This window comes from Trichechus manatus, unplaced genomic scaffold, assembly GCF_000243295.1.
Source record: "Trichechus manatus latirostris isolate Lorelei unplaced genomic scaffold, TriManLat1.0 scaffold00044, whole genome shotgun sequence".
NCBI lineage: Eukaryota > Metazoa > Chordata > Mammalia > Sirenia > Trichechidae > Trichechus > Trichechus manatus.
In genome coordinates, this window is record NW_004443980.1 from 14,078,306 (window position 1) to 14,104,736 (window position 26,431).

General features: G+C 38.8%; 1 protein-coding gene across 4 annotated transcripts in view; it reads left to right on the top strand.

The window, feature by feature from the left end:
* The window catches only part of VWA8 (von Willebrand factor A domain containing 8), a 468,389-nt gene that overhangs the window by 12,678 nt on the left and 429,280 nt on the right, over positions 1-26,431 (top strand). For all 4 annotated transcript variants that reach the window (XR_002824147.1, XM_004376614.1, XM_023731623.1 and 1 more), the window contains exon 2: positions 11,012-11,089. Coding sequence is in view for 3 of the 4 variants with exons in the window: in XM_004376614.1 (XP_004376671.1) it covers positions 11,012-11,089 (78 nt within the window). In the remaining variant the exon portion in view is untranslated. The remainder of the gene's footprint in view (positions 1-11,011; positions 11,090-26,431) is intronic.

Here is a 26,431-nt window from a genome sequence, read left to right on the forward strand (position 1 = left end):
ATGTTCAGGGAACACTGAGAAGACCAGTGTGGCTGGAATAGAATAAGTAAGGGGAAGACTACTAGTAGAAGGTGAGGTCAGAAAGGGAGCCAGATTAGGAACAGTCTGAATTTGAGTGGAAGGGTGACGTTACTGGATTCCTATTTAATTAGGATCTCTGTAGCTGTTTTGTTGAGAATATAGGGGAGGAAGGGTTGAAACAGAAGATGTGCTAGGATGTGAGAGGTAATGGCAGTAGAGGATATTGGGAGAAGTGATCAGACACAACATATATCTTAAAGGCAAAGCCAGTGAGATTTTCTGATGAATTGGAGAGTGAGAAAAAGAAAAATTAAGAATGACTCCAAGCTTTTTGGTCAGAACAGCTGGAAGGATGAAGTTGCCCTTAGCAGAAATGAGGAATACTGGGGGGAGCATGTTTTGGTGGAAAGATCTGAAGTTCAGTTTTGAATTTGATAAGTTTGGGCTGCCTGTTAGACATTCAAATATCTGTTGGCTATCCATGTTTGGAGTTCAGAGGTCTGGGTTGGAGATATATGTTTGGGAGCCAGCAGTATACTAATTGCATTTAAAGACATAAGACTTTATGAACTCATCAAGGAGCAATTGTAGATACAGTAGAAAAGAGGTGTGAGAACTGGGCCTCATCATTCAGTGTTAAGAAGTTGAGAAAACCAAAAACCAAACCCGTTGCTGTTGAGTCAATTCCGACTCATAGCGGCCCTATAGGACAGAGTAGAACTGCCCCATAGAGTTTCCAAGGAGCGTCTGGTGGATTCGACCTTTTGGTTAGCAGCTGTAGCTCTTAACCACTACTCCACCAGGGTTTCCACAAGAAGTTCAGAGAAAAGGAAAAAAAGCAAAGAAGAGAACTCATTGAGGATTCACAAGCGAGATAGGAGGAAGACTGAAGAGTGATAAAACCCTCCATTGTATAAGTCTTGATGGGAGGCAGGGCCCTGACTCTACTAGGCACCCTGGCAGTCAGGCTGTGTGGGTCATAACATAGGCTTGGCTAATTAAATGCCCCTGCCCAAGACTGAATCATGAGGAAGTTATGCAAAGGCTGCAGGAACAGTTTATTTATGGTAGTGTCCAAAGTCCAACATTGTCAGTGTCAAGAACAGCATAAAAAGACATAACAACAAAATATAGTGGGGTGAACCTTGACTAGATTTTGAATAAAAAAAAAAAAAGCAACTATATAAGACATTTTTGGGACAGTTCAGTAAATTTGAATTAACCCTAGAATTACAGATAATTTTCTTCAGTGTCATATTGGTTTTATGTTCATGTAGGAGAATGTTCTTATTTATTATAAGATACATTCTCATATCTTTCGACTAGGGATGAAGAATCATGATTTCTACAACACAAGACAAAAATTAAGTGTATATGTTCATCTAAAGAGATAAAACAAATGTGGCAAAATGTTAACAGATGAAGAATATATAAGTGTTCATTGTAGTATTTTTCCAGCTTTTCTGTAGCTAGGTTTGAAAAATATCAAAATATAAAAAGTTTGGGGAGAAATACTGTCCACTGATAGTGGTGTCCCATGGTATGGATTTGGTGGTAGCAGTAGCAACATCTCAGTAAGTTTTTCCTGGGTTGTGACTTTGACTGTGCTTCCTGTTGCCTTCTGGACTGTTTTTTTGTTTGTTTTTATTGTGCTTTAGGTGAAAGTTTACAGTGCAAATTAGTTTCTCATTCAGAAATTTATACACAAATTGTTTTGCAGCATTGGTTGCAATCCCCATGTTGTGTCAGCACTCTCCCCCGTTCCCTTTCCACCTTGGGTTCCTCGTGTCCATTCATCCAGTTTTCCTGTTCATTTCTGTCTTCTTGTCATTGCCTTTGGGCAAGTGTTGCCCATTTGGTCGTGTATGCTTGATTGAACTAAGAAGCACATTCCTCACATGTGTTATAGTTTGTTTTATAGGCCTGTCTAATCTTTGGCGGAAAGGTGGACTTCAGGAGTGGCAACAGTTCTAAGTTAGCAGGGTGACTGGGGGCCATAGTTTCGGGGTTCCTTCAGTTTCTGTTAGACCAATAAGTCTGATCTTTTTTGTGTGTGTGTGTGTGTGTGTGTGTGTGTGTGTGTGTGTGTGTGTGAAAATTGAATTTTGTTCTACATTTTTCTCCTGCCCTGTCTGGGACCCTCTATTGTGATCCCTGTCAGAGTGGTTGGTGGTGGTAGCTGGGCACCATCTAGTTCTGGGCTCAGGCTGGTGGAGGCTGTGGTTCATGTGGTCCATTAGACCTTTGGACTAATATTTTCCTTGAATCTTTGGTTTTCTTCATTCTCCTTTGCTCTGGTCGGGATGGGACTAATAGATATGTTTCAGATGGCCGCTTATAAGCTTTTAAGACCCCAGATGCTACTCATCAAAGTAGGATGTAGGACATTTTCTTTAGGAACTATGTTATACCAATTGACCTAGATGTTCCCTGAGACCATGGTCCCTATCCCTCAGCCCCAGCAACTCGGTCGCTCAAGGTGTTTGGATGTGTCTAGGAAGCTTCTATGACTTTGCCTTGGTCAAGTTGTGCTGATTTCCCCTATATTGTGTGTTGTCTTTCACGTCACCATAGTTAACACTTGTCTGCTATCTAGTTAGTGATTGCCCCTCTCAAACCCTCCCCTCCTTGTAACCATCAAAGATTGTTTTTTTCTTTGTGTAAACCTTTTCTTGGGTTTTTATAATAGTGGTCTCATACAATATTTGTCCTTTTGTGATTGACTTATTTTACTCAGCATGATGCCCTGCAGATTCATCCATGTTGTGAGATGTTTCGCGGATTCATCATTGTTCGTTATTGTTGTGTAGCATTCCATTGTGTGTGGACTGTTTTTTGAGCCTGGGCCTCTAAGAAACCCATGATTCCTGTGAGCTATTTCATATAGCTACTGTAACAGAAACTCCAATGTCCATTTATAAAGCTGATTTGAGATGGGGTTTCTGTATAACATTTATGTGAAATAGCTCATAGTAACCATGGATTCTTAGAGACGAAATTAAATGAAATAACATAAGATAATATGTCTATAACAATATTTGCCACATAACCAGTACTCAATAAATATTATTTGATCACTAGACCAATTCAGAGGAAAATTCCTTTGATTTGTACAGTTGAACTCTAAATATACATACATTCTGTATTAAAAATTATACCTGTATTTTACATAGTGTTTCTATTTTTCTCTCAAATGTTTTTATATTTTGGTTTATCCTTTTGTGATTTGACATTTATAAAAGTGTCCTCAGTAAAGAGTGATTGTTTGCCTGCTATTTGGCTGTCTGTCTTCAACTGGAATTTTCTGTTGGCTAGGAACCTTGTATATAGGGTTTAGCTTATTTTGTGGAATCAGTTGAGGCAAAAACATGCCTTTGTATAGATAAATACTGTAGACTACCCCTTTATGAAGGAAAAAAAAAAGTTGGCACAATGGTTTGGACACTAACTCTGGCATCGTGTCAGATATTTTGCCATCACCATTTTACATTTAGAAGTTTCATCAGACAGAGGTTAAGGGTGTCACAGTGGCAGATCTCCTGGCTCCTAAGACAAACGAATGAACAAACAGAAAAAACAAACCCGTTGCTGTCCAATGCAATATTACTCTCTGGTAGTTTCATATTATTTACTTCCTTACTGTCTATCTCCTACATTAGAATGTAAATGAACCAAAGCAAGAATTGTGCTTGTATTGCTCATCACTATATTCCCAATGCCTACTAGTGCCTGGCGGTTGTTGTTGTTGTTGTTAGGTGCTGCTGACTCATAGCAACCGTACGTACAACAGAACGAAACACTGCCCGGTCCCGCGCCATCCTCACAATCGTTATGCTTAAGCCCGTTGTTGCAGCCACTGTGTCAGTCCATCTCGTTGAAGGTCTTCCTCTTTTTCACTGACCTTCTGCTTTACCAAGCATGATGTCCTTCTCCAGGGACTGATACCTCCTGATAACATGTCCAAAGTATATGAGACGTAGTCTTGCCATCTTTGCTTCTAAGGTGCATTCTGACTGTACTTCTTCCAAGACAGGTTTGTTCGTTCTTTTGGCAGTCCATGGTATATTCAATATTCTTCTCCAACACCACAATTCAAAGATGTCAATTCTTCTTTGGTCTTCTTTATTCATCGTCCAGCTTTCACATGCATATGAGGCAGTTGAAAACACCATGGCTTGGGTCAGGCGCACCTAAGTCTCCAAGGTGACATCTTTGCTTTTCAACACTTTAAAGAGGTCTTTTGCAGCAGATTTGCCAGTGCAGTGCATCTTGATTTCTTGACTACTGCTTCCATGAGTGTTGATTGTGGATCCAAGTAAAATGAAATCCTTGACAACTTCAGTCTTTTCTCCATTTATCATGATGTTGCTTATTGGTCCAGTTGTGAGGATTTTTGTTTTCTTTATGTTGAGGTATAATCCATATTGAAGGCTGTGGTGTTTGATCTTCATCAGTAAGTGCTTCAAGTCCTCTTCACTTTCGGCAAGCAGGGTTGATCGTCATCTGCATAATGCAGATTGTTAATGAGTCTTCCTCCAATCCTGATGCCCTGTTCTTCTTCACATAGTCCAGCTTCTCGGATTATTTGCTCAGTATACAGATTAAATAGGTATGGTGAAACGATACAACCCCGATGCACACCTTTCCTAACTAAACCACGCAATATCCCCTTGTTCCTTTTGAACGACTGCCTCTTGATCTATGTACAGGCACTTAGGAACTCAGAATTCTTGTTGAATAAACCTCCCCCTTTCTTTTAACAGATAGGGGAACTGAGGCTAAGTAATTCATCAAATATTTATAGACTGCCTAAGGCCTCACAATTTTCTTGCCAACCTCAGCAGGGTTTTTCAAAGGGTAAAATGAAATGATAGTTGTTATTTAAAGCCAGGTCCTCTGACTTCCAGCCCTGTTCATTGTTCTTTCCTTTGTTAGTCTGTGTCCTATGGTTTATAGTTTGATCTTGAAAAAAAAGAATTAATTTCAAATGTACATGTAATACCAGACAGAATACATGATTGTTATAAAAATTCAAACGTTGAAGATACAACTGAAGTCATACTTGACCATCATTTTCATTTCTAGCCTCCTCTTTATAGGAAATCACTATTTGATATATATTCCTCCAGAGTCCAGATCCTTCGCTCTGCTTTTACATAGACATGTAGCTTTATTGTGTGTGTGTGCACACACATGTTCCATAAATGATACCACAGTGTACATATTATGCAGCATCTTGCTTTTTCACTCGAGAATACATTTTGGAGATTTTTCTATTTCTATATATAGATCTAGCACTTCTCATTCTCATTTTTCTTTTTATACACTTGTGTAAAGAGGTTGATAGTATAGATATACCATATTTTATGATTCTCCTATTGATTAGTATTCAAGTTTTTTTCCATATTAAAATATGTATATTATAAGTGATGCTATAGTAAACATATCCTTGCATGTGTCTCCCTAGGATAGATGAGTGAGCAGGGTAAATAATGAGAATTTTCCTCCTAAGTGGTTGTACTAATTTATACTTCCATCAGCAGTGTGTTGGAGTACCACTTCCCTCTTCCTTCATTCAATGTTATCAAGCTTGAAATTTTTTATAGATTTGAGAGCTGAGAAATGTCTTCTCATTTTAGTTTCCATTATCCAGATTATTAGTGAGGTTGAGCATCTCTGCTGATGTTTATTACCAATTTCAGTTTCCTGTGACTTGTGTGTATCTTCAGTCCATTTTTCTGTTGAGTTGTTTGTATTTTTCTTACTGATTTTTAGGATTCTTTTATATATTCTGAGTTATAATTTTCTATCTGTTACTTACATTTTAACTGTTTATTGTATTTTATATACTACTGCATATAGTAGTGTTAAGTTTTAATGTTGTAAAATATTTTGTCTTTTCCTTTTTTTTGTTTTTGTTTTTGCTTCTTATTGAAGAAGTCATTCCCAAGGTCATCAAAATGCCTCTGTATTTTTCTAATTCTTTTCTATTTTTTTGTTTTTTGTTTTTTTAGACCATTTTGAATTTATTTTTGTAAGAAATGTGAGGTGGAACTCTTTTTTTTAATTGTACTTTAGATGAAGGTTTACAGAACAAGTAGTTTCTCATTAAACAGTTAGTACACATACTGTTTTCTGACAATGGTTAACAACCCCACGACATGTCAACGCTGTCCCTTCTCAAACTTGGGTTCCCTACTACCATCTTTCCTGTCCCCTCCTGCCTTCTAGTCCTTGTCCCTGGACTCTTGTGCCCCATTAGTCTCGTTTTGTTTTATAGGTCTGTCTAATCTTTGGCTGAACGGTGAACCTCGGGAGTGACTTCATTTACTGAGCTAAAAAGGTGTCCAGGGGCCATACTTTCAGGGTTTCTCCAGTCTCTGTCAGGCCACTAAGTCTGGTCTTTTTTTTTTTTAAGTTAGAATTTTGTTCTACATTTTTCTCCAGCTCTGTCCGGGACCCTCTGTTGTGATCCCTGTCAGAGCAGTCATTGGTGGTAGCTGGGCACCATCTCCTTGTACTGGACTCAGTCTGGTGGAGGCTGTGGTAGTTGTGGTCCATTAGTCCTTTGGACTAATCTTTCCCTTGTATCTTGTTTTCTTCATTCTCCCTTGCTGCCAAAGGGGTGACACCAGTGGAGTATCTTAGATGGCTGGTCACAGGCTTTTAAAGACCCCAGATGCTACTCACCAGGGTAGAATGTAGAACATAGTCTTTATAAACTGTGCTATGCCGATTGAGCTAGATGTTCCCTGAGACCATGGTCCCCACAGTGCTTGTGTCGTAGAACTCTTACCTTGATTTTTTTTTTTTTTTTTTTAACAAATGGGTAGACAGTTATCAAGTTACCACGAATTATATAATCTATCCTTTTCCTAGATTGTTTATTAGAAGGATGTCCATGACTGGTACATAAATACTGTTCCATATTTTCTGCATCTATTTTAAAGTTTTCAAACCTCACGTTAATTACTCACAAGTTTGAATTTAGTGTTTATTTGTTTGTTTCACTAATATTCTCCCCTGATTTACTTTCACATTTTAACAATTTTCAATAAAATTTTTATGTACATAAAAACAAATGTACAGTATATGCTATTGTTTGTGTAAAATAAAATATATTTGTATATGCATAGAATATCTCTGGAATGACACAAAAGAAACTGGCATATGTGGTGATCTCTGGGAGGAGGGACGGGAGGGCTAGAAGACGAGGGTGGGAGGGAGACTAACTTTGGTACTTTTCTAATTTTGTATTGAAATGTATTACCTGTCAAAACATAGAAAAGAGGAAAAAGAGTCATTTGCAAAGCACGAAAAAAGAAGAATATCCATCCGACCCAACACTGAGGGCAAGGTTTGTAATGAGAACTGAAAATGTTCTTATATTCAGGTTAATTACTCCTTGGGATCTGTTTTGTTAGGAAGCCAGGAAAATACAGTTTTGTTTTTTTTTTTTCCAGGAAGAAAAATAACATTTATAAAGGCATTTTATTTGAAAATACTGTAGCTGTAATTCTTCATGTTATAACTATACTGTAATAAAAGCCTCCAGTGCATCGCATTACTCTTATATTTGTAGGCAAGCTTATCCTACTAAAGAAAATCTCCTTTCGAGAGTAGCTAATTTATATTTTCTTTCCTGCATTAAGGAAAATAGGGTAGCATATTATCAGTCAGCCAGTACCTTGAAGTAAGTAGGGTTGTACTTTGAGAACCTGATGACCACCTGGTTTTTGATGACCTTAGGACTTAATGGACTAGTGATTCTCAGATTTGTGTTAGAAATCACCTGGAGGGCTTGTTGAAACACAGTTTCTGATTCTGTAGGTGACAGGTGGTGTTTAGTTACCTGTGAGTCAGCCCTGGACTCATGGCAACACCATGCACAACAAGATTGCACCGTTGTGATTCATAGGGTTTTTATTGGCTGATTTTCAGAAGTAGATCTCCAGGCCTTTCTTCCTAGTCTGTCTTAGTCTGGAAGCTGTGCTGAAACCTGCTCAGCATCAGAGCAATGGACAAGCCTCACTAACAGATGAGTGATGGTGATTGGGGCCTGAGAATTTGCATTTCTAACAAGTTCCCAAGTGATGCTGATACTGCTGGTCCAGGGACTGTCCTTTTATCACTTTGATAGACTTCGTGGAGACAAAGAATTGGTGGGAGGAGGGGGTAAGGGTGGTTGTGGTAGGTTATGGAGGAGGTTTGCAGCTCTTTGGATTTTTGTCTGCAGTATGTTTTGTCTGGCCTTATTCTGGCTGCTAATTTTGGACCTAGCAACAATTTAGTTTTGTATCTCTTCCTAATCTCTCTCTCTCAGTTTATCACACATCTATAGTAAATTTCTTCATCTATAAAAACTTTTTCACAGATTTGTAAATTTCTTCATCTGTAAAATCTCTGTCTCACGAGGTTATTTTGAGAATGTGTACGTAGAAGATAGTAAGCATTCAACAAGTGTTGGCTGTTGTTGTTAATCTTATTACCGTCCTGATTTAAGGCTTTAGTCTTACTCCAGCATACCTCATTAGCTCTCAACTGGCTATGCTGAAAGACGTGTTTTGGCACAGCTACTTTTTCTGCGTGTCTTTGAGTTCTTTCCAAACGTAGTTCCAGGTGCAGGTGGTATTAACATGCCTGTTCTTGCTGCTGGAGGGAGTGAAGCATAGAAAGACTGCTCGGTTTAGCATCTAATTTTGCACTTTAGAAGATCAGCCACAGATTAATGTTACTTTAAAAGAATTAGAGCCTTTTAGAAGTTACTGAGAACTTACTGCTCTGTTCTGCTTGTTTCACATAGGAATTCTTGGCATATATGCCACAAATTGTTATGTGACACTAGTTGCAATCCCTATAATGTGGCAGCACACTCCTCCTTTCCACCCCAGGTTTCCCGTGTCTATCCAACCAGCTCCTATCCCTTTCTGCCTTCTTAACCTGCCTCTGGACAGGAGCTACCTATTTAGTCTCGTGTATCTGCTTGAATTAAGAAGCACACTCTTCACGAGTATTATTTTATGTTTTATAGTCCAGTCTAATCTTTGTCTGAAAAGCTGGCTTCAGGAATGATTTTAGTTCTGGGTTAACAGAGCATCCAGGGCTGTGTCTTCGAGGGTTCCTCCAGTCTCAATCAGACCATTAAGTCTAATCTTTTTATGTGAATTTGAGTTCTGCACCACACTTTTCTCCTACTCCATCAGGGACTCTCTGTTGTGTTCCCTGTGAGGGCGTTCATTGGTGGTAGCTGGGTACCATCTAGTTCTTCTGGTCTCAGGCTAATAGAGTCTCTGGTTTATGTGGCCCTTTGTCTTTTTAATGCACTTAGAAATATGAAACTTTTGGGTAGTTTTCTGGAAAACTTGAAATTGCATATAGTAAAAATAAGGACTGGTAAAGATGTAAAAGGGTTGAAGACACATGTTAAAGATTTTAGCCTATTGATGGTTTGAATAATCTTAAATAAAATGCATCCTTTTATATTGTTGTTGATCATATCAATGAAAAAAAGCTAGATAATATACTTGATTGTATTTTATCTTTTTTTTTCCCAAGCCAGCATTTAAAATATGAATCTCACTGATGCCTCATTTCTGTTTTATATAACTTATACTTTGGATAGAAGTTTAAGAGCAGAGTCTCTGGTGCCTGACATAGATAGATGTGTGGTATATTTTGAGGTTTACATTAACTTTACCTGAAGAAATTTTGTCTTTATCCTTGGTTCCTGGGAGATAACTAAACTCTTAGGATTTCCTGAATAATTGAGGTTCCTTTGTTATCTGTTGAGCCCTGGTGGCACAGTGGTTAAGAAATCGGCTGCTAACCAAAAGGTCGGCAGTTTGAATGCACCAGCCACTCCTTGGAAACCCTATGGGGCAGTTCTACTCTGTCCTATAGGGTCGCAGTAGGGTCTCTGAGTTGGAATCGACTGGACAGCAATGGGTTTGGGTTTTTAGTTTTGTTATCTATAGGTTTCTAGACCACACCTGAGAGTTTATGCTATTGAGGTGACTCAGGTGGGGGCTGGCCAGATCAGAAAGACCACCTGATGATATCAACTAACCTCAGAGGAGGGGGCATGACTCAATCATGTCTGTGTAAATGAGGCCCTGTTAAAGGTTCTGGACACAGACGCTGCCTGGGTTTTCTGGCTGGTATAGACATTGATACGGCTAGGAGAGTAGGACATGGAAGGTCTGTGTTGGAGACTCTCCCAGACCTCGCCCTATGTATTTCTTCATTTGTATTTTTTTTTGCTGTAATGAATCTGTAATTGTTAGTATGGTGCCTTCCGTGGAGTTCTGTGAGTCGTTCTAGCAAATTATTGAGCCCAAGGGAGTAGTGGGAGCCAACAGGTCAGAAGTAAGGGGGACTGGGGATCCCTGACCTTGTGGATGGTATCCTGAGGGAGTAGAAGGAACCCCTGAATTTGAAGCCAGCAGGTCAGAAGTGAAGGTGCTGTGGGGACTTTCAGGTTTATGGCTGGCATCTGAGGTCTTAGGCAGACATAGCAGTCTGGAGGACTGTGCTCCATATCTTGTGAGCACTGATCTAGCTCCAGGTGGTTAGGGTCACAGGAAGAAGTGCTGCATGTGCAGCTGGTGTCAGGACAGAAGTGGCAGAGAAGTGAAAAGGGGATTTGATTTTTATCCCCGTAATCCTTCTTTGTAGGAGCCCCTGGGTGGCGCGAGCGGTTAAGCACTCAACTGCTAGCCGAAAGGTTGGTGGTTTGAACCCACTCAGAGGTGCCTCAGAAGACAGGCCCGGTGATCTGCTTCCAAAAGGTCATACCTTGAAAACCCTATGGAACAGTTCTACTCTGCACATACAGGGTTACCATGAGTTGGAATTGACTTGACTGCTTGACAGCAACAAACAACAAAGATCCCTCTTTGAAGATCAGAAGAATCATTGCTGTGAAAGGCACAGCATGTGGTTTTCTTACTTGTCTTGTATAATGGTTGTGTTTTTCTTATTTTCTTTATAGGTGATACAGTTAATATTGGTGATGTATCCTACAAATTGAAAACTCCTAAGAGCCCGGAACTAGTGCCGCAGAACTACAGTAAGAAATACTCATTTATTTTAAACTTTTCTTTTTGGGAATTTTCAGACATACTCAAAACTGGAGAGTATAGTATGAACCCTAGCTTCAACATTTATCAACATTATGCCAATCTCATTTTACATGACTCCATTTTTCTTTTTTGGTCTGAGGTATTTAAAACAAATCATGGACGTTTTATCACCTCACCCATAAATATTTGAGTAGAAACATTTATTCTGAGATTGAGAAACATTGATTTTGAGATTCATCTGTGTTGCTGTATCTATCAGTTTGTTTTTAATTGCTGAGTAGTATTCCATTGTATAAATATATCACAGTCTGTTTATCCATTCTTCTATTCATGGACATTTGGATGATTTCCATTTCTTGGCTGTTATGAATAAGGTACTGTGAACATTCCTGTATAAGTGTTGTGGTCATAAGTTTTCTCTTCTGTTGATTAAATAACTAGAAATTGAATCGATGGGTCATAGGTGGATGTCTGTTTAACTTTATGTGAAAAAACTGCCAGTCAGTTCTTCAATAAAGTTACACCATTTTATATTCTGACCAACAGTACTGTTCTCCATCCTTGCCAACATTGGTGTTTCTACTCTTTTTGATTTTACTCATTCTACTAGGTGTTAAATGGGAACTCATCGTGATTTTTTTAAAATAGCAGCTTTATTAAGATATAATTCACGTACCATAAAATTCACTTTTTAAAATTGTACAAGTCACTAGTTTTTAATATAGTCACAGAGTTGTATAACCATCGCCACTATCTAATTTTAGAACATTTCATCATCCGCAAAGAAACCCTGTATCCATTAGCAGTCACTTCCCATTCTCCACCCCCTCTCCAGTTCCTGGAACCACTAATCTACTTTTTGTTTCTATGTATTTATCTATTTTGGACATTTCATACAAATGGAAAATATAATACATGGCCTCTTGTGTCTGGCGTCTCTACTTAGCATAATGTTTTCAAGGTTTATCTATGTTACAGCATGTATCACTACTTTATTCCTTTTTATGTGGGAATAATATTCCATGGTATGGACATACCACAATTTGTTTCACCATTCATTCATTGGTGAATATTTGGGTTGTTTCCACTTTTTGGCTATTATGAATAATGCTGCTATGAATTTTCAAGTATAAGTATTTGCGTGGACATGTTTTCAATACTCGGGTATATACCTAGGAATGGGATTGCTGGGTCATATGGTAACTCTCTTTGTAATCTTTTGAGGAACTGCCAAGCTGTTTTCCAAAGCAGCTGCACCGTTTAACATTCCCACCAGCAATGTATGAAGGTTTCAATTTCTCCACATTTTAACCAATACTTGTTGTAGCTGTCTTTTTTTCATTATAGCCATCCTACTTGGTATGAAGTAGTATCTCATTGTTTTGATTTACACTTCCCTAATGGCTGACAGTCACTTCCTTGCTCAAAATCATGTTACTTCTTTTCTCAAAATTTCTTAGAGGATCCCTAATACCTTAAGAACAAAGATCACTCCTTAGCCTTTTTGATCTAGTGTCAGCCTTACCTCCTGCCTTCTCCTACTCTGTGTTCCAGGAGTGGGGCACAATATAGAATAATTTCTGTTCACTCTTATGATTCTTTCGCTAGGCTATATACTCCTCGAGAGAGATTCTCTCTCTTTCGTCTAACTCAAAGTTCCATTGACTCTGCCTCTCAAAATGTCTTTGCAATCTGTCCTCCATTTGGCCCCACTGTTTCTTTTACTATATATATTTTCAAATCATTTTCTTAGTGGTTGCCGTGATGATTACAATTAGTACTTTAACTTAAAACCATCTTTTTCAGATTAATACTAATATAATTTCAATAGTATACAAAAACTGCTCCAGAAAAGCTCCGTTCCCTTCCGTTATTAAGCTTATCTGTATATTTTCCTTTAATTATTTAGACATGGTTTCTTTTGAGAGATTCTTTTGAGAAATTAGGGACTTCTCTAGTCTTTCCTTGAAACATACACAGGACATCCTATATTTCCAAGAATGTATTAGAGTTTTTCGAAGTCCTCTATGGACATCTCATTCCCAGTTTTTCCTTTTAAGGTGTTTGGTCAGCCTCTTGTTAGCCCCATCTATTATTATGGCCTTAGGTGGCTGTGATGTTAAACAATTACTGCTGTTTTTTTTAATAAGCCCTGGGATAGTACTAGTGATTGTTAAGGTTGTGTGTCAACTTGGCTGGGCCGTGATTCTCAGTGGTTTGCTCGTTATGATGTAGTCTGGCAGTCATATAATGATGTGATCACCTCCATGATGAGATTTGATATAATGTGATCACCTCCATGATGGGATCTGCTGGGAGTAGCCAATGAGTTGAAAGGGAGTTTCCTTGCAGGTATGGCCTGCATTCAATAAAGGTGGACTTTCTGGCAAGGCTCACAGGCTTTTGCTCACTCTGGATCCTGCAGCTGGCTCCGGTTCATCTGACCTCCAGTTCTTGAGACTTGAACTAGCTTACCTGCTGTCTTACCTGCCGATCTTGGAATTCATCGGTCTTCTCAGCCTGTGAGCCAGAGGCTTGCTGTCTGACCTACCAACCTTGGGTTTGCCAGTCCCTGCAGCCACGTGAATCAGGAGAAGTCTCCAGCCTGACCCATAGACTTTGGATGCTCCAGCCTCTACAACTGCATGAGCCATTTCCTTGATATAAGCCTCTCTCTATATATATTTATAGGCTTTACTGGTTTTGCTTCTCTAGAGAACTCAGTCTAAGACAGTACTATTTGTAAACAGTAAGCTCTGAGGTGGGTCAAAGAAAGACAAATTCTGAGAATGGAGCTTTTCAGGGAGTTGCCAGGCATGTCAAGTAGTGACGTTTCTGTGGTGTATGCTCTGTCTGTTTGTCTGCATTGCATATGCAGGCAGGCTGTGTCTCATACTTCCAGCCAGCCATAAAACTGCTAGGAATGAAGCATGTACACCTATTGGCATCAACCATTCCATGGGTGCTACGTTCATCTGTAATCAAGCCAGGCACATGAGACACTTACACAGTGTTGGCAAAATGAAAGCAATTAATATTATTTATAGAAAGCAAACATTAAATAATAACGACAGATTCCCAAAGGAGAACCGCTTACCCTTCCTCAAGTTACTCGTGTCCACTCTTATGTCGATGGGCGCTGTGGTTCAGGTCAAACACTGTGTTCACATCATTCCTGCCTCCACTACTACCATGATGCTTGGAGGGTCCGCAAGGCTCCCAAGGCTTCTGCTCTGCCACTGGACCTCACTGGCCTCTGCTGGCTGGCAGGAATACCCCTGCACAGGATCTCCAAGCCACCGGGCCCTTCTGAGTCTCTGCTGCCCGCTCCTGCCACACTACCCAGACCTGCGGGGTTCTCTTGCCGCCATGCTACCCAGGCCCCCTGTTGTCTAGGGGGGAGGCATGCAACCCCTATATGGGGCACTCTCAGGCCTCTCTTGACCTGTAGAAACAAGTGTTACAGCTCTTTTAGCTCCGCTGGCAAACCTCCTGCCCAGAGGTGTCTGCTCTGCCCTGCTGTAGGAAGACCCTTGCACAGAATCCTCCGAGACAATCCCTGCATGGGGCACACACTCAGGCCTCTGCCCTGTATGGGCAAGTGTTACAGCACTTTAACTCCACCGGCAAGCCTCCTCTTTGAAGGCAGTCAGTTTCAGTTCTTGTTCAGTGGACCGGCAGGCCCACCCGTAGCCGCCTCACTCTGTGGGCCCAAGCCCACCACAGCCACCTCGCTCCACGGACTGGCACGCCTACCACCACTGTCTGTTGCAGTCTCACGCTGTCTTCTATATTATAATTCTTCTGGTTCTAGGAGGTTCTCAGTGCAGGGATCCTGGGTCCTTGCTCCAAAGGATGCGCTCTGCTCCAGACTTTTCTTGATGGTAGTAAGGTCCCTCTCAACCTCTGTGAGATTGGCCCTTATATAAGCCTACTCCTTGTAAATTTTGGATCCCTCGTGACATAGTGGTTAAGAGCTCAGGCTGCTAACCAAAAGATCAGTGGTTCATATCCACCAGCTCCTCCTTGGAAACCCAGTGGGGCAGTTCTGCTCTGTCATGTAGGGTCACTATGAGTCAGAATCGACTTGATGGTACACAACAACAACCTTGTAAATTTTAAGGCATGGTACTCCCACCAGGACCACGAACTGATCAGTCAGTCCCCTTGGTAGACCACGAATCACTCAGTTGCGTAAGAAACTGACCAATCACTTGCAAGAGTGTGGCCCAGCCGATCATTTTGTGGGAGTTACAAGATGATGGCTAGAAAGGTCATATAAAAGTGATTCATTGTACTGCATCTGGGAGGGGCCTTTTGGGAAGCTCCAAACCTGTTCTGCCCCCTTCCGTGGCTTCCAGGCATCTGGCTTTCATCTTGATTGTGGGTTGTTGGTTTTCAAGACCACCACAGAACCAAGGAGAGGGGGATGGGAATAGGGCAAGTTAAAACTTCATAAAGCTCACTGTTCTTACCAAGATTCACTCATTTTTCTTGAATAAATATTTCTTGGATTGTTGAAAGCTTTTGATTAATTTCCAGAGTTCTGCAAGAGTTGATTTTGACAGTTTTTGCCAATTTTGTCATTGCTTTTATGGAGTAATAGATTTTCAGAGGTTCTCACTCTGACATTCTGGTAGTGCTTCTCTTATTGTGTGGTTTTAATTTGCATTTCCTTGATAAGTAATGATGTTTAAGATCTTTTCCTTTGCTTGTTCGACATATCTTCTTTTGTGAAGTGTTTGTTGCCCATTTAAAAAAGTTGAGGTGTTTGTCCTTTTATTGTTAATTTGTAGAAGTTTTTTTTTTTAAATGTATTTTGGATATAAGTCTTTTGTCATATATACGTATTATGTATACTTTTTTTCAGTCTATTGCTTGCCTATTCATTTTCTCAGTGGTATCTTTATACCATGGACTGCCAGACAAACGAATAAGTCTGTCTTGGAAGAAGTACAACCAGAATGCTTATTAGAAGTGAGGATGGCGAGACTTTGTCTCACTTACTTTGGGCATGTTATCAGGAGGGACCAGTCCCTGGAGAAGAACATCATGCTTGGTAAAGTAGAGGGTCAATGAAAAAGAGGAAGACCTTCAGTGAGATGGATCGACACAATGACTGCAACAATGGGCTTAAACATAGCAAGGATTTTGAGGATGGTGCAGGACTGGGCAGTATTTCATTCTGTTGTACATAGGGTCACTATCAGTTGGAACAGACTCAATGGCATCTAAAACAACAACAACATCTTTTGGTTAGAAGAAATTATATCCAGTTTAGCAATTTTTTTTGTCTATGTGCCTTGTCTTTGAAATCTTTGCCTGTTCCAAGGTTGTGAAGATATTCTGTGTTTTCTTCTAAGAGCTTTGTATCCTGATAATTTTCTCCTCAGCCAGAAGAGCCTCTTTTAGCATTTCTTTTACTGTATGTTTGCTAGATACGAATTCTCTCAGTTTTAACCTGTCTGAAAATGTCTTTATTTTGCTTTCATTTTCAAAGAATATTTTTGCTGGATACAGAATGCCAGTTTTTACTATTTTTTTTTTTTTTTGGAGTTCTTTAAAGATTATTGTTCCATTATTTTTAATGAAAAATCACCTATAATTTTTGTTGTTATTCCCCTGTTTGTAATTTGTCTTTTTCCTCTCCCTTTGTTTAAGATTTTATTTATTTTTCTACCAGTAGTTTGGCTTTGATGTTCCCAGTTGTGATTTTCTTTGCATTTATCTTCTTTGGGGTTCTCTGATCTTCTTTGGTCTGTAAGAAGGCATGTCTTGTTGCCCTTCCCCTAGCCTCCAGAGGCCACTTCAGTGGAGGCCAAGAGTGCCTGAGAGGGATTTACCTCAGCTCTCCTGGCCTAGCACCATTCTCGAGCACTCGGTACCTTACACTAGACGAAGACCTAGATTGCCTTGGAAGAAGTTTTGTAACTTCTTCCATCCCACCTCTGCCTTCAGTGGGCTGTTGCCTTTCACTGAGATTAGATCCAGCATGCTTCAGGAAGGATATCTCTCAGCTTCTGCCCTGCCTCTGGTTTTCAGTGTACATGCTTGTGTACTCGATGGAAGCCAATGGGAAGGAGTGGGTGGATGGGTTCAGAATTTCTCTGTGACTGGGACTTCTCAGCATACTGATCCATCCTGGCAGCCCATGTGTGGCCATTGTCTGTTTGTTAAAAGTTCAGCTTGTGTCTCCTCACACATACATGTATGGCAGATTCTTCTTCTTCTTGCTGTTCCATCAGGGATGAAAGTTAGCTGTGGGTCTCTTCTCTCCTCAAAAGGGCCCATTAGTTTTTAGAATTTAATTCATTTATGTTTCTTTGTATCCTTAGCTGTATGATGGGTTTTAAGAAGCTGTAATTTTTATAAATTAACTGGCTTGTTCTGGTTGTTGGGGTGGAAGTGAAATTCTCTTGCAGCTCACCTCATCCTAACTAGAAGTGGGAGTCAGGAACATTTATTTTTAATGTCTGTTATTTAATGGTTATGCCTCATTATATTATTATAATAGGCAGGTTTCCTTTTTGGTTGGTAAGGCTAGTATCACAAATTCTTGTTATAATTCTCTGGAGAAACATTTACAAAATTAATGTATAGTGTCTTGCCACAGGTACATGATAATTGAGAGAGAAAAGAACATATAATTTTTCCTGATTTCTTGGCATTTTCTTACTATACACATAGCTAACTTTTTACAATAAACTTCAGAGGTGAGGAGTAACATCCATGCTTGATAGCCAATAGGAAAACTCTTATGTAGTTTGAGTTCTTTAGGGAAACCATTGCTTGGAGAGAGATTATGTTTAAAATTTGTACTGTGCTAATTTCTTACTGTGTGAATTTCTGTAGGTTAATGATTCTGAGTCCCAACCTTGTGCATATATTGTAAGGATTAAATGAAATAGCATCTGTGAAACGTGTAGGATAGTGCTTGACACATTAAAAAACAAACAAACCCATTGTTGCCGACTCATAGCGACCCTACAGGACAAAGGAGAACTGCCCCATAGGATTTCCAAGGAGCGGCTGGTGGGTTCGAACTGCCGACCTTTTGATCAGCAGCCAAATGCTTAACCACTACGACACCAGGGCTCGTAGTACTCAATAAATGTGAGTCCTCGACACAACCATTCCCTCAGTTCCCTGATTCCTGTTTCATTTCATTTCCCATTATTCCATGCCTATGTCACTATTGAATACAGGGATTATTGAGGGCTGCTGTGATCCACCTTGAGATATGCTAAAAACAGTTACTCTTCATACAGTGTTGTTGCCCTTATAAAATGAAGTCTACTATGCATTCCATTTAGATTTTATTTTTAATTTCCCCTTAGTTGGGTTGTTTGCAGAGTCACAAAGAGCAATAGGCTCTTCAAATAAGCTTTAGTTTCCTTTCAAAGAGCAAACCTAATGTGTTTGCCTGGTGGAAAGAAGGTTGGTCCTTTCAGTCTCACTGAGACATGGAGCATACTTGCCTGACATCTCTGAACAGGATCGCACTGTCCACCTCTTTTTTTAACTTCTAAAATGGCATCGTCTCCTATCTGGGTCAGCTGAAATATTTTGTCATAGTCTCAAATGTTTAATCATTTGAGGGATTTTCTTATCAAGTGGGAGAATTCACAAGTATGTCTATACTAGCTTTAACCGTGTTCAAGGAATCTTAAAATAACCTCTATTTTAAAATTTATAAGCATAGACTTACAATGAATGTATTTTTATTCTTTGCAAATTACTGAAGGACACTACAATGACTGGCTGAGATCAAGTTCCCAAATGTAAAAGTTATCTGTTTCTAAATATAGCAAAACTCTCACTAATTGTCACCAAAACAAAACAAAAACCCCAATACCCAAAACAGCAACAAAACGCACTGCAACATTTTCTTGTTTACATACTTTTATTTTTTATTACTGTTTTCATGTATCCCTTACGTAATAAGAAATTTTCATTTCCTTTGTGTTTAGTTGTTAGTAGATGTCCTTTGAAATTTACCTAAAGAGAGTTTATATTAAATGCAGCTCGATGGGCTATAGAGCGCAATTTGCATTTTTTTGTGCTTGCTATCCATTCCTCATTGTTCCTACTATATTTATTCATAATATCAGTAAGTACCTAGTGTATTATCTTTTGTATATGAAGATGATCAATAGGCGGTTTTACCCAGTAGTAAAATGTTACATTGTCCCTACTAGTCTTTCTTATAAGGAACTGTATCCATTTGTAAGAAAAAGACTGTTAGGAGTTTGGTTAACTTGAAATAGGAGAAGTAGCTGAGTTTAATCAGTCAAAGTCTGAAGTATCCACATATGCATTATGTGGTTGCTACATAGTGATTGGACAGATATTTTGTATTGTATAATACATGTCTTGGTGTATTCGTTTTTTGTATTATGTTCAAGTATTATATTTGTTTAACTTGTTCTCCATCTCTTAGGAACTGTTTCCAAAATTGGAAGATTAAAGTTGTTTGGCTTCACTCTTGCTGTAACATGTTTGATTAGAGAATATGGGTTTTGGTTATGAGGGAACGTAGTTTTTTTTTCCTATTTTGCATTAAAAAAAATTTTAGAAATGGTGTTTGTTGAAGTTTCATACCCTATTGCTTTCCTTCCTGTATTTATGCCTCAAATTAGCTAATTCTAAAAAGATTTTTGCTTCTTGGATATATAATACTTTGAAATACAATATAAAATAATAGGCTTTTGTCCAGGAAGGAACTTTAGCAATTATTATTCTCATTAAAACCTTCATTTTATGGCCAGGAAAGTAAAAGAAAGAGGTCAGAAGACAAATTAGTAGCAAAACCCAGATTTCCTGACTTCTGTTTGGTTTTCCTTTTATAGTCTGCTACAGTGTCTCTGGCTGCTTTGTCTTGATTTTCTTTAGAATAAGTCCTGGAATAGAAAGAAGAATGGTATGAAAAATATTGAGCTAGTCAAGGCATGGCAGTGCTATTTTGTTCTATCTTTATCAAAGTTCTTATTCAGAGCTCTGAAAATCACTACTGTCTTATAGTAGTAAAGAAATTTAAATCACTGTAATAAAATAGGTACCCTGATATTCATATTTAACATCTATTTAACAGATTGGTAGAAGTTCTGCTAACTGCCCAAAGCTATAGACTGGAATTATTCTTAAGTGAAAGTCTGAAATTAGATTTAAAGTCGTATGGAAGTAGTAGTATCTCATCAAAGTAAAATTTCTTAATTCATTGACAGTCTGATTGAGATAATGGTCAGTTATCAACTTCTCATTCAAACTGTGTCTTCACAGTATCGGGCATAGCAGGACAGCTTTCTAGCTGGCATACCTAGCCAGCATGTGGCACATTATAGACATAGGAGTCGGATTGGTCTTCAGTTTTCCTCTTACCTAAATCTTGTCACTGCCTGCCTTCGCTATTAAAACTTCCATTTATCATCTTAGTCTCTAGTCTCTCACTTCTCAGTGCTGAAGTGGATAATTGAAGCTTTTTTGCCTTTTTGTGTGAAAACTGAATCCCAAGGCTTAGATGAAATTGGCAGTTTTTGAAAGGAGTTCTTTCATGTTTTTGTGCTTGAAGTTAAGCTATATTGGATCAAAGATGGCATTTCTTCCAGGGTTTGCCTTGTGAGGTGGCGCTGCAGGCTAGCTGGTTTTCAGTAGATGACCTCAGAGTGATATTTCTGCCTCCTTACATAATCTTCTGTTGCAGTCAGTGGACCAATTAGATGTGAGGTCATGTAAGGTTTAGGGGACATACTGAACTCTTTTCTAAGCAATTAGGGCCCACAAAGATTTTCTGAAAGATTTACAACATTGGTGCTTTTAAAATGGTGATTTTTGGCATAAAGTCAGCAGGATGAGGGTTTTTTTTTTTTTTTTTTTTTTGGAGAAATTTTATCTTTCATTTGTAACTAATTTTAAGAGGTTTGAGAAATTTGTCAATGTCATAAATGACAGAATAGCCTGGAAAAACATTGTAACTTTTGTATAAATGTAGATAATGCAGAACAATCATTGCAGCTACTTGTCACTTTTAATGAGTTAGTAACAAACGTCATGGAAAAGGGCTCTGGAGAGGTATTACCTAAGATGCCCTTACTTAACAGAGTCAGAGAGCTTGGAAAAAATCTGAGAAGCAAGGCCCACAATCCTTGAGATCTGCCTTATTGTCTATAGTTGCACAAATTCCCTCTCATTACAAGAGATTTTACTTTAAGAAAGGAATAACCTTTGAGATTTCTTTAGGATTGTTTTTAGGAATAGAGCTCTCGAAAGAAAGAATGCCATCAACTTTTAAGACATTTGAACATGACCGGAAGTCATCTGTGGAGGCTGTACAGCAGTCTTCACCCAATGCCTAATTCTTTTTTAATTTAATCTCCTTTCTCCCAGGCACCATATTCCAGATAGATTAAAATTTTATTGCTGTCTTTTTTGTTTGATTTCTGTTGCTGCTTTCTTCTAGTTTGTATAATTATTGAGCAATGTTATATGTTAAATAATCTTTGGATCCACTTGGTAATTTAGTCACCACTATTGACGTTGTTTAAATGAGAAAATGAATTCGAGTAGTAAACTCCTAACTTAAAAATTATATTTTTCATGACTATATAACATCCACAGTGGTTAAAGTGATCGACTGCTAACTGAAAGGTTGGTGGTTCGAAACCACCAGAGACTCTGAGGGAGAAAGACATGGCAGTCTGGTTCTGCAGAGATTTACAGCCTTGGAAGCCCTGTGGGGTTGCTGTGAGTCAGAATTGACTAGACAGCAGTGGGTTTGGGGTTTGACAGAGGATTAATAGACAGAAGATTAATATTCTTAACGTACATATTTATCTTACAAATTGATGAGAAAAATGATGTGATCCAGTAGAAAACTGGCAAAGGATTTAAATAGGCATATAACAGAAGAGGCTTCAAAATGGCCAGTAAGAATATGAACATATGTTCTGATCATACTTAATAGTTGTTGTGTGCTGTCAGGTCGATTCTGACTTATAGCGACCCTATAGGACAGAGTGGAACTGCCACCTTAGAGCTTCCTAGGCTGTAATCTTTAAGGGAGGAGATCACTAGGTCTTTTCTCCTGTGGAGTGCTGGTGGGTTCGAACTGCTGACCTTTTGGTTAGCAGCTGAGCACTTAACCACTGTGCTACTAGGGCTCCTTGCTTAATAGTTGTTGTTGTTGTTGTTAAGTGCCATCAAGTTGGTTCCAACTGATAGCGACCCTGTGCACAACAGAATGAAACACTGCCCAGTCCTGCACCATCCCCACAATTGCTATGCTTGAGCCATCCTTGCAGCCACTGTGTCACTCCATCTCGTTGAGCGTCTTCCTCTTTTTTGCTGACCCTCTACTTTACCAAGCACGATGTCCTTCCCAGGGACTGGTCCCTCCTGATAACGTGTCCAAGTATGTGAGACAAAGTCTCACCGTCCTTGCTTCTAATGAGCATTTTGGCTGTACTTCTTCCAAGACAGATTTGTTTGTTTTTCTGGCAGTGCATGGTATATTCAATATTCTTTGCCAACACCATAATTCAGAGACATCAATTCTTCTTCGGTGTTCCTTACTCATTGTCTAGCTTTCACCTGCATATGAGGCAATTGAAAATACCATGGCTTGGGTCAGGCGCACCTTAGTCCTGTAAGTGACACCTTTGCTTCTTAACACTTTAAAGAGGTCTTTTGCAGCAGATTTGCCAAATGCAAGGCGTTGTCTGATGTCTTGACTGCTGCTTCCATGGGCATTGATTGTGGATCCAAGTAAAATGAAATCCTTGACAACCTCAATCTTTTCTCCGTTTATCATGATGTTGCTTATTGGTCCAGTTGTGAGGATTTTTGTTTTCTTTATGTTGAGGTGTAATCCATACTGAAGGCTGTCGTCTTTGATCTTCATCAGTAAGTGCTTCAAGTCTTCTTCACTTTCAGCAAGCACGGTTGTGTCATCTGCATATCACAGGTTGTTAATGAGTCTTCTTCCAATCCTGATGCCATGCTCTTCTTCATATAGTCCAGCTTCTGAGATTATTTGCTCAGCATACAACTTTAATAAGTATGGTGAAAAGATACAATCCTGACGCATTCCTTTCTTGACTTTAAACCAGACAGTATCCCCTTGTTCTGTTCGAATGACTGCTTCTTGATCTGTGTACGGATTCCTCATGAGTAAAATTAATTGCTTTGGAATTTCCATTCTTCTCAATGTTACCCATAACTTGTTATGATCCACACAGCTCAATGCCTTTGTGTAGTCAATAAAATACAGGTAAACATCTTTCTGATATGATCCATCTGACATCAGCAAAGATATCCCTTGTCCCACGTGCTTAATAGTTAGGGAGATACAGATTATTCAGTAAGGTACCATTTATCATATATCATCTGGACTTGGGATTTTGGGATCCCCTTTGAGGCAACCTGATTGTGTAGCACAGGGCTAAAATTAAAACGCATTACAAGGTTGCATGGAAATGAGCATTATCATACATTACTTGTAGAAGTATGAATTCATACAATCTGTTTTGAAAAGTAATATGTTGTTGTTGTTGTTAGGTGCCATTGAGTCGGTTCTGACTCATAGTGAGCCCATGCACAAGAGAACAAAACATTGCCCAGTCCTGTGCTCTCTTCACAGTCATTGTTACGTTTGAGCCCGTTGTTACAGCCACTGTGTCAGTCCATCTCATCGAGGGTCTTCCTCTTTTTCACTGACCCTCCACTTTACGAAGCATGTTGCCCTTCTCCTGATAGCACATCCAAAGTATGTGAAATGAAGCCTTGCCATCCTCACTTCTAAGGAACATTCTGGCTTTACCTCTTCCAAGACAAATTTGTTCGTTCTTCTGGCAGTCCGTGATATATTCAGTATTCTTCACCAACAGCATAATTCAAAGGCATCAACTCTTCTTTGGTCTTCCTTATTCACTGTGTAGCTTTCACATGCATGTGAGGCAATTGAAAATAACATAACCTTGGTCAGGTGCACATTAGTACTCAAAGTGACATCTTTGCTTTTTAACACTTTAAACAGGTCTTTTGCAGCAGATTTGCCCAATGCAATGTGTTTTTTGATTTCTTGACTGCTGCTTCCATGAGTGTTGATTGTGGATCCAAGTAAAATGAAATCTTTGACTACTTCAGTCTTTTCTCCATTTATCATGATGTTACTTATTGGTCCAGTTGTGAGGATTTTTGTTTTCTTTATGTTGAATGTTGAGGTGTAATCCATACTGAAGGCTGTAGTCGTTGATCTTCATCAGTAAGTGCTTCAAGTCCTCTTCACTTTCAACAATCAAGGTTGTGTCATCTTCATATTGCAGGCTGTTAGTCTTCCTCCAATCCTGATGCCACATTCTTCTTTATATAGTCCAACTTCTCGGGTTATTTGGTCAGCATATGGATTGATTAAGTATGGTGAAAGGAAAGTAATATAGCAGTAACTATTAAAATGAAAAATACGCATACATTTTAATGTGAGAGTCTCTTTTTTTGGTTCTATCTATTTAAAAAAATCAGTATATAAGGACATATGCACACAGTACTTATTGCAGCATTTGGGTGTTTTTGTTAGTGGCAAAAACTAGAAGTAACCTGAGTCCATCCATAGGGGAATGATTGAATAAATTATGACATGCCCGTATTATGGAATCTTATGCCATTATTCAAAAAGAATAAATTAGATTTATCCCTATAGACTTAGAGGATATTCATGCAGTATTGTTAAGTAAAAAGTGTAGATTGAAGAGTGATATATAAAATATACTACTTTTTTTTTTTTAAAACTTGAAACACCTCTTACAGATGTGTTATATGTCTATTTGTATACAGAGAAAAGGGTGGAAGGCTACAACCCATGCCAGGCTTTTAATTTTGACCTTAACCGTGAGGGTTAGAACTGAGATTGAGAATGGAAGGGGTTGAGAAGGGAGATCATTTATTTATTTATTTATTTACATTTTCTTCAGTATTTCCTTTGTTATAGTAAGCATGTATTAGCTTTGTAATTTAAATAATAACTATTAAAATATAAATCCATGTTTAAAAATTCATTAAAATAAAGAATGCATCCCATTTATATCTTACTAATCGCTTTTTCTGTGATCTGACTCATAATAATAAAAAGTTCATGCTTTATGTTTAAAGAATTTGGACTTGTTTGACAGGGCCTGAAAATTCTTGGTTTTTCTGAGATGTGTTTATAATCAAAGATCATTCCTTGGTTTTATTGTATGTTTTTGGCTATCATTGTCTTGTCATGAATATAACTAGTTATACTAAGACCAACAAAGTTGTCTTCAGTAAATTATCATAATTTAACAACAGCCTTACAGATAAGCACTTTAGTGGACTGAGTTGCAAATTGATCCTTGAGTATTAAATTGTGGCCTATTTATCAGTCAACCTTCCTTGCTGAAAGTGAAGAGGACTTGAAGCACTCACTGATGAAGATCAAAGACAACAGCCTTCAGTATGGATTACACCTCAACCTAAAGAAAACAAAAATCCTCACAACTGGACCAGTAAGTAACATCATGATAAAGAGAGAAAACATTGAAGTTGTCAAGAATTTCATTTTACTTGGATCCACAATCAATGCCTATGGAAGTAGCAGTCAGGAACTCAAACAACATATTGCATTGGGCAAATCTGCTGCAGAAGACCTGTTTAAAGTGTTAAAAAGCAAAGATGTCACTTTGAGTACTAATGTGCGCCTGACCCATCCATGGTGTTTTCAGTCGCCTTATATGCATGGAAAAGCTGCATAGTGAATAAGGAAGACCAAAGAAAAATTGATGCCTTTGGATTATGATGTTGGTGAGGAATATTGAATATACCATGGACTGCCAGAAGAATGAACAAATCTGTCTGGGAAGAAAAAGTACAGCCAAAATGCTTAGAAGTGAGGATGGTGAGACTTCATCTCACTTACTTTGGACGTGTTATCAGGAGGGAGCAGTCCCCGGAGAAGGTCACCATGCTTGGCAAAGTACAGCATCAGCGAAAAAAAGGAAGACCCTCAGTGAGATGAATTGACACAGTGGCTACAACAATGGGCTCAAAGATAGCAATGATGGTGACGATGGTGGAGGACTGGGCAGTGTTCTGTTCTTTTGTACATGGGGTTGCTGTGAGTAGGAATCAACTCTTCAGCACCTAAGAACGTCAGTCAGGGTATTCAAATATATGTCACCCATCATATTGCTCCTTCTTCAGTATGCCACAGTTCTTCCCGACTTCCAGTACAGTTGTGATTACTTACAGTATGGTTTTTCAAAAAATTACAAGTATACTTATAACTTTTTGTTCTCATTGCAAAAATAAAATATGAT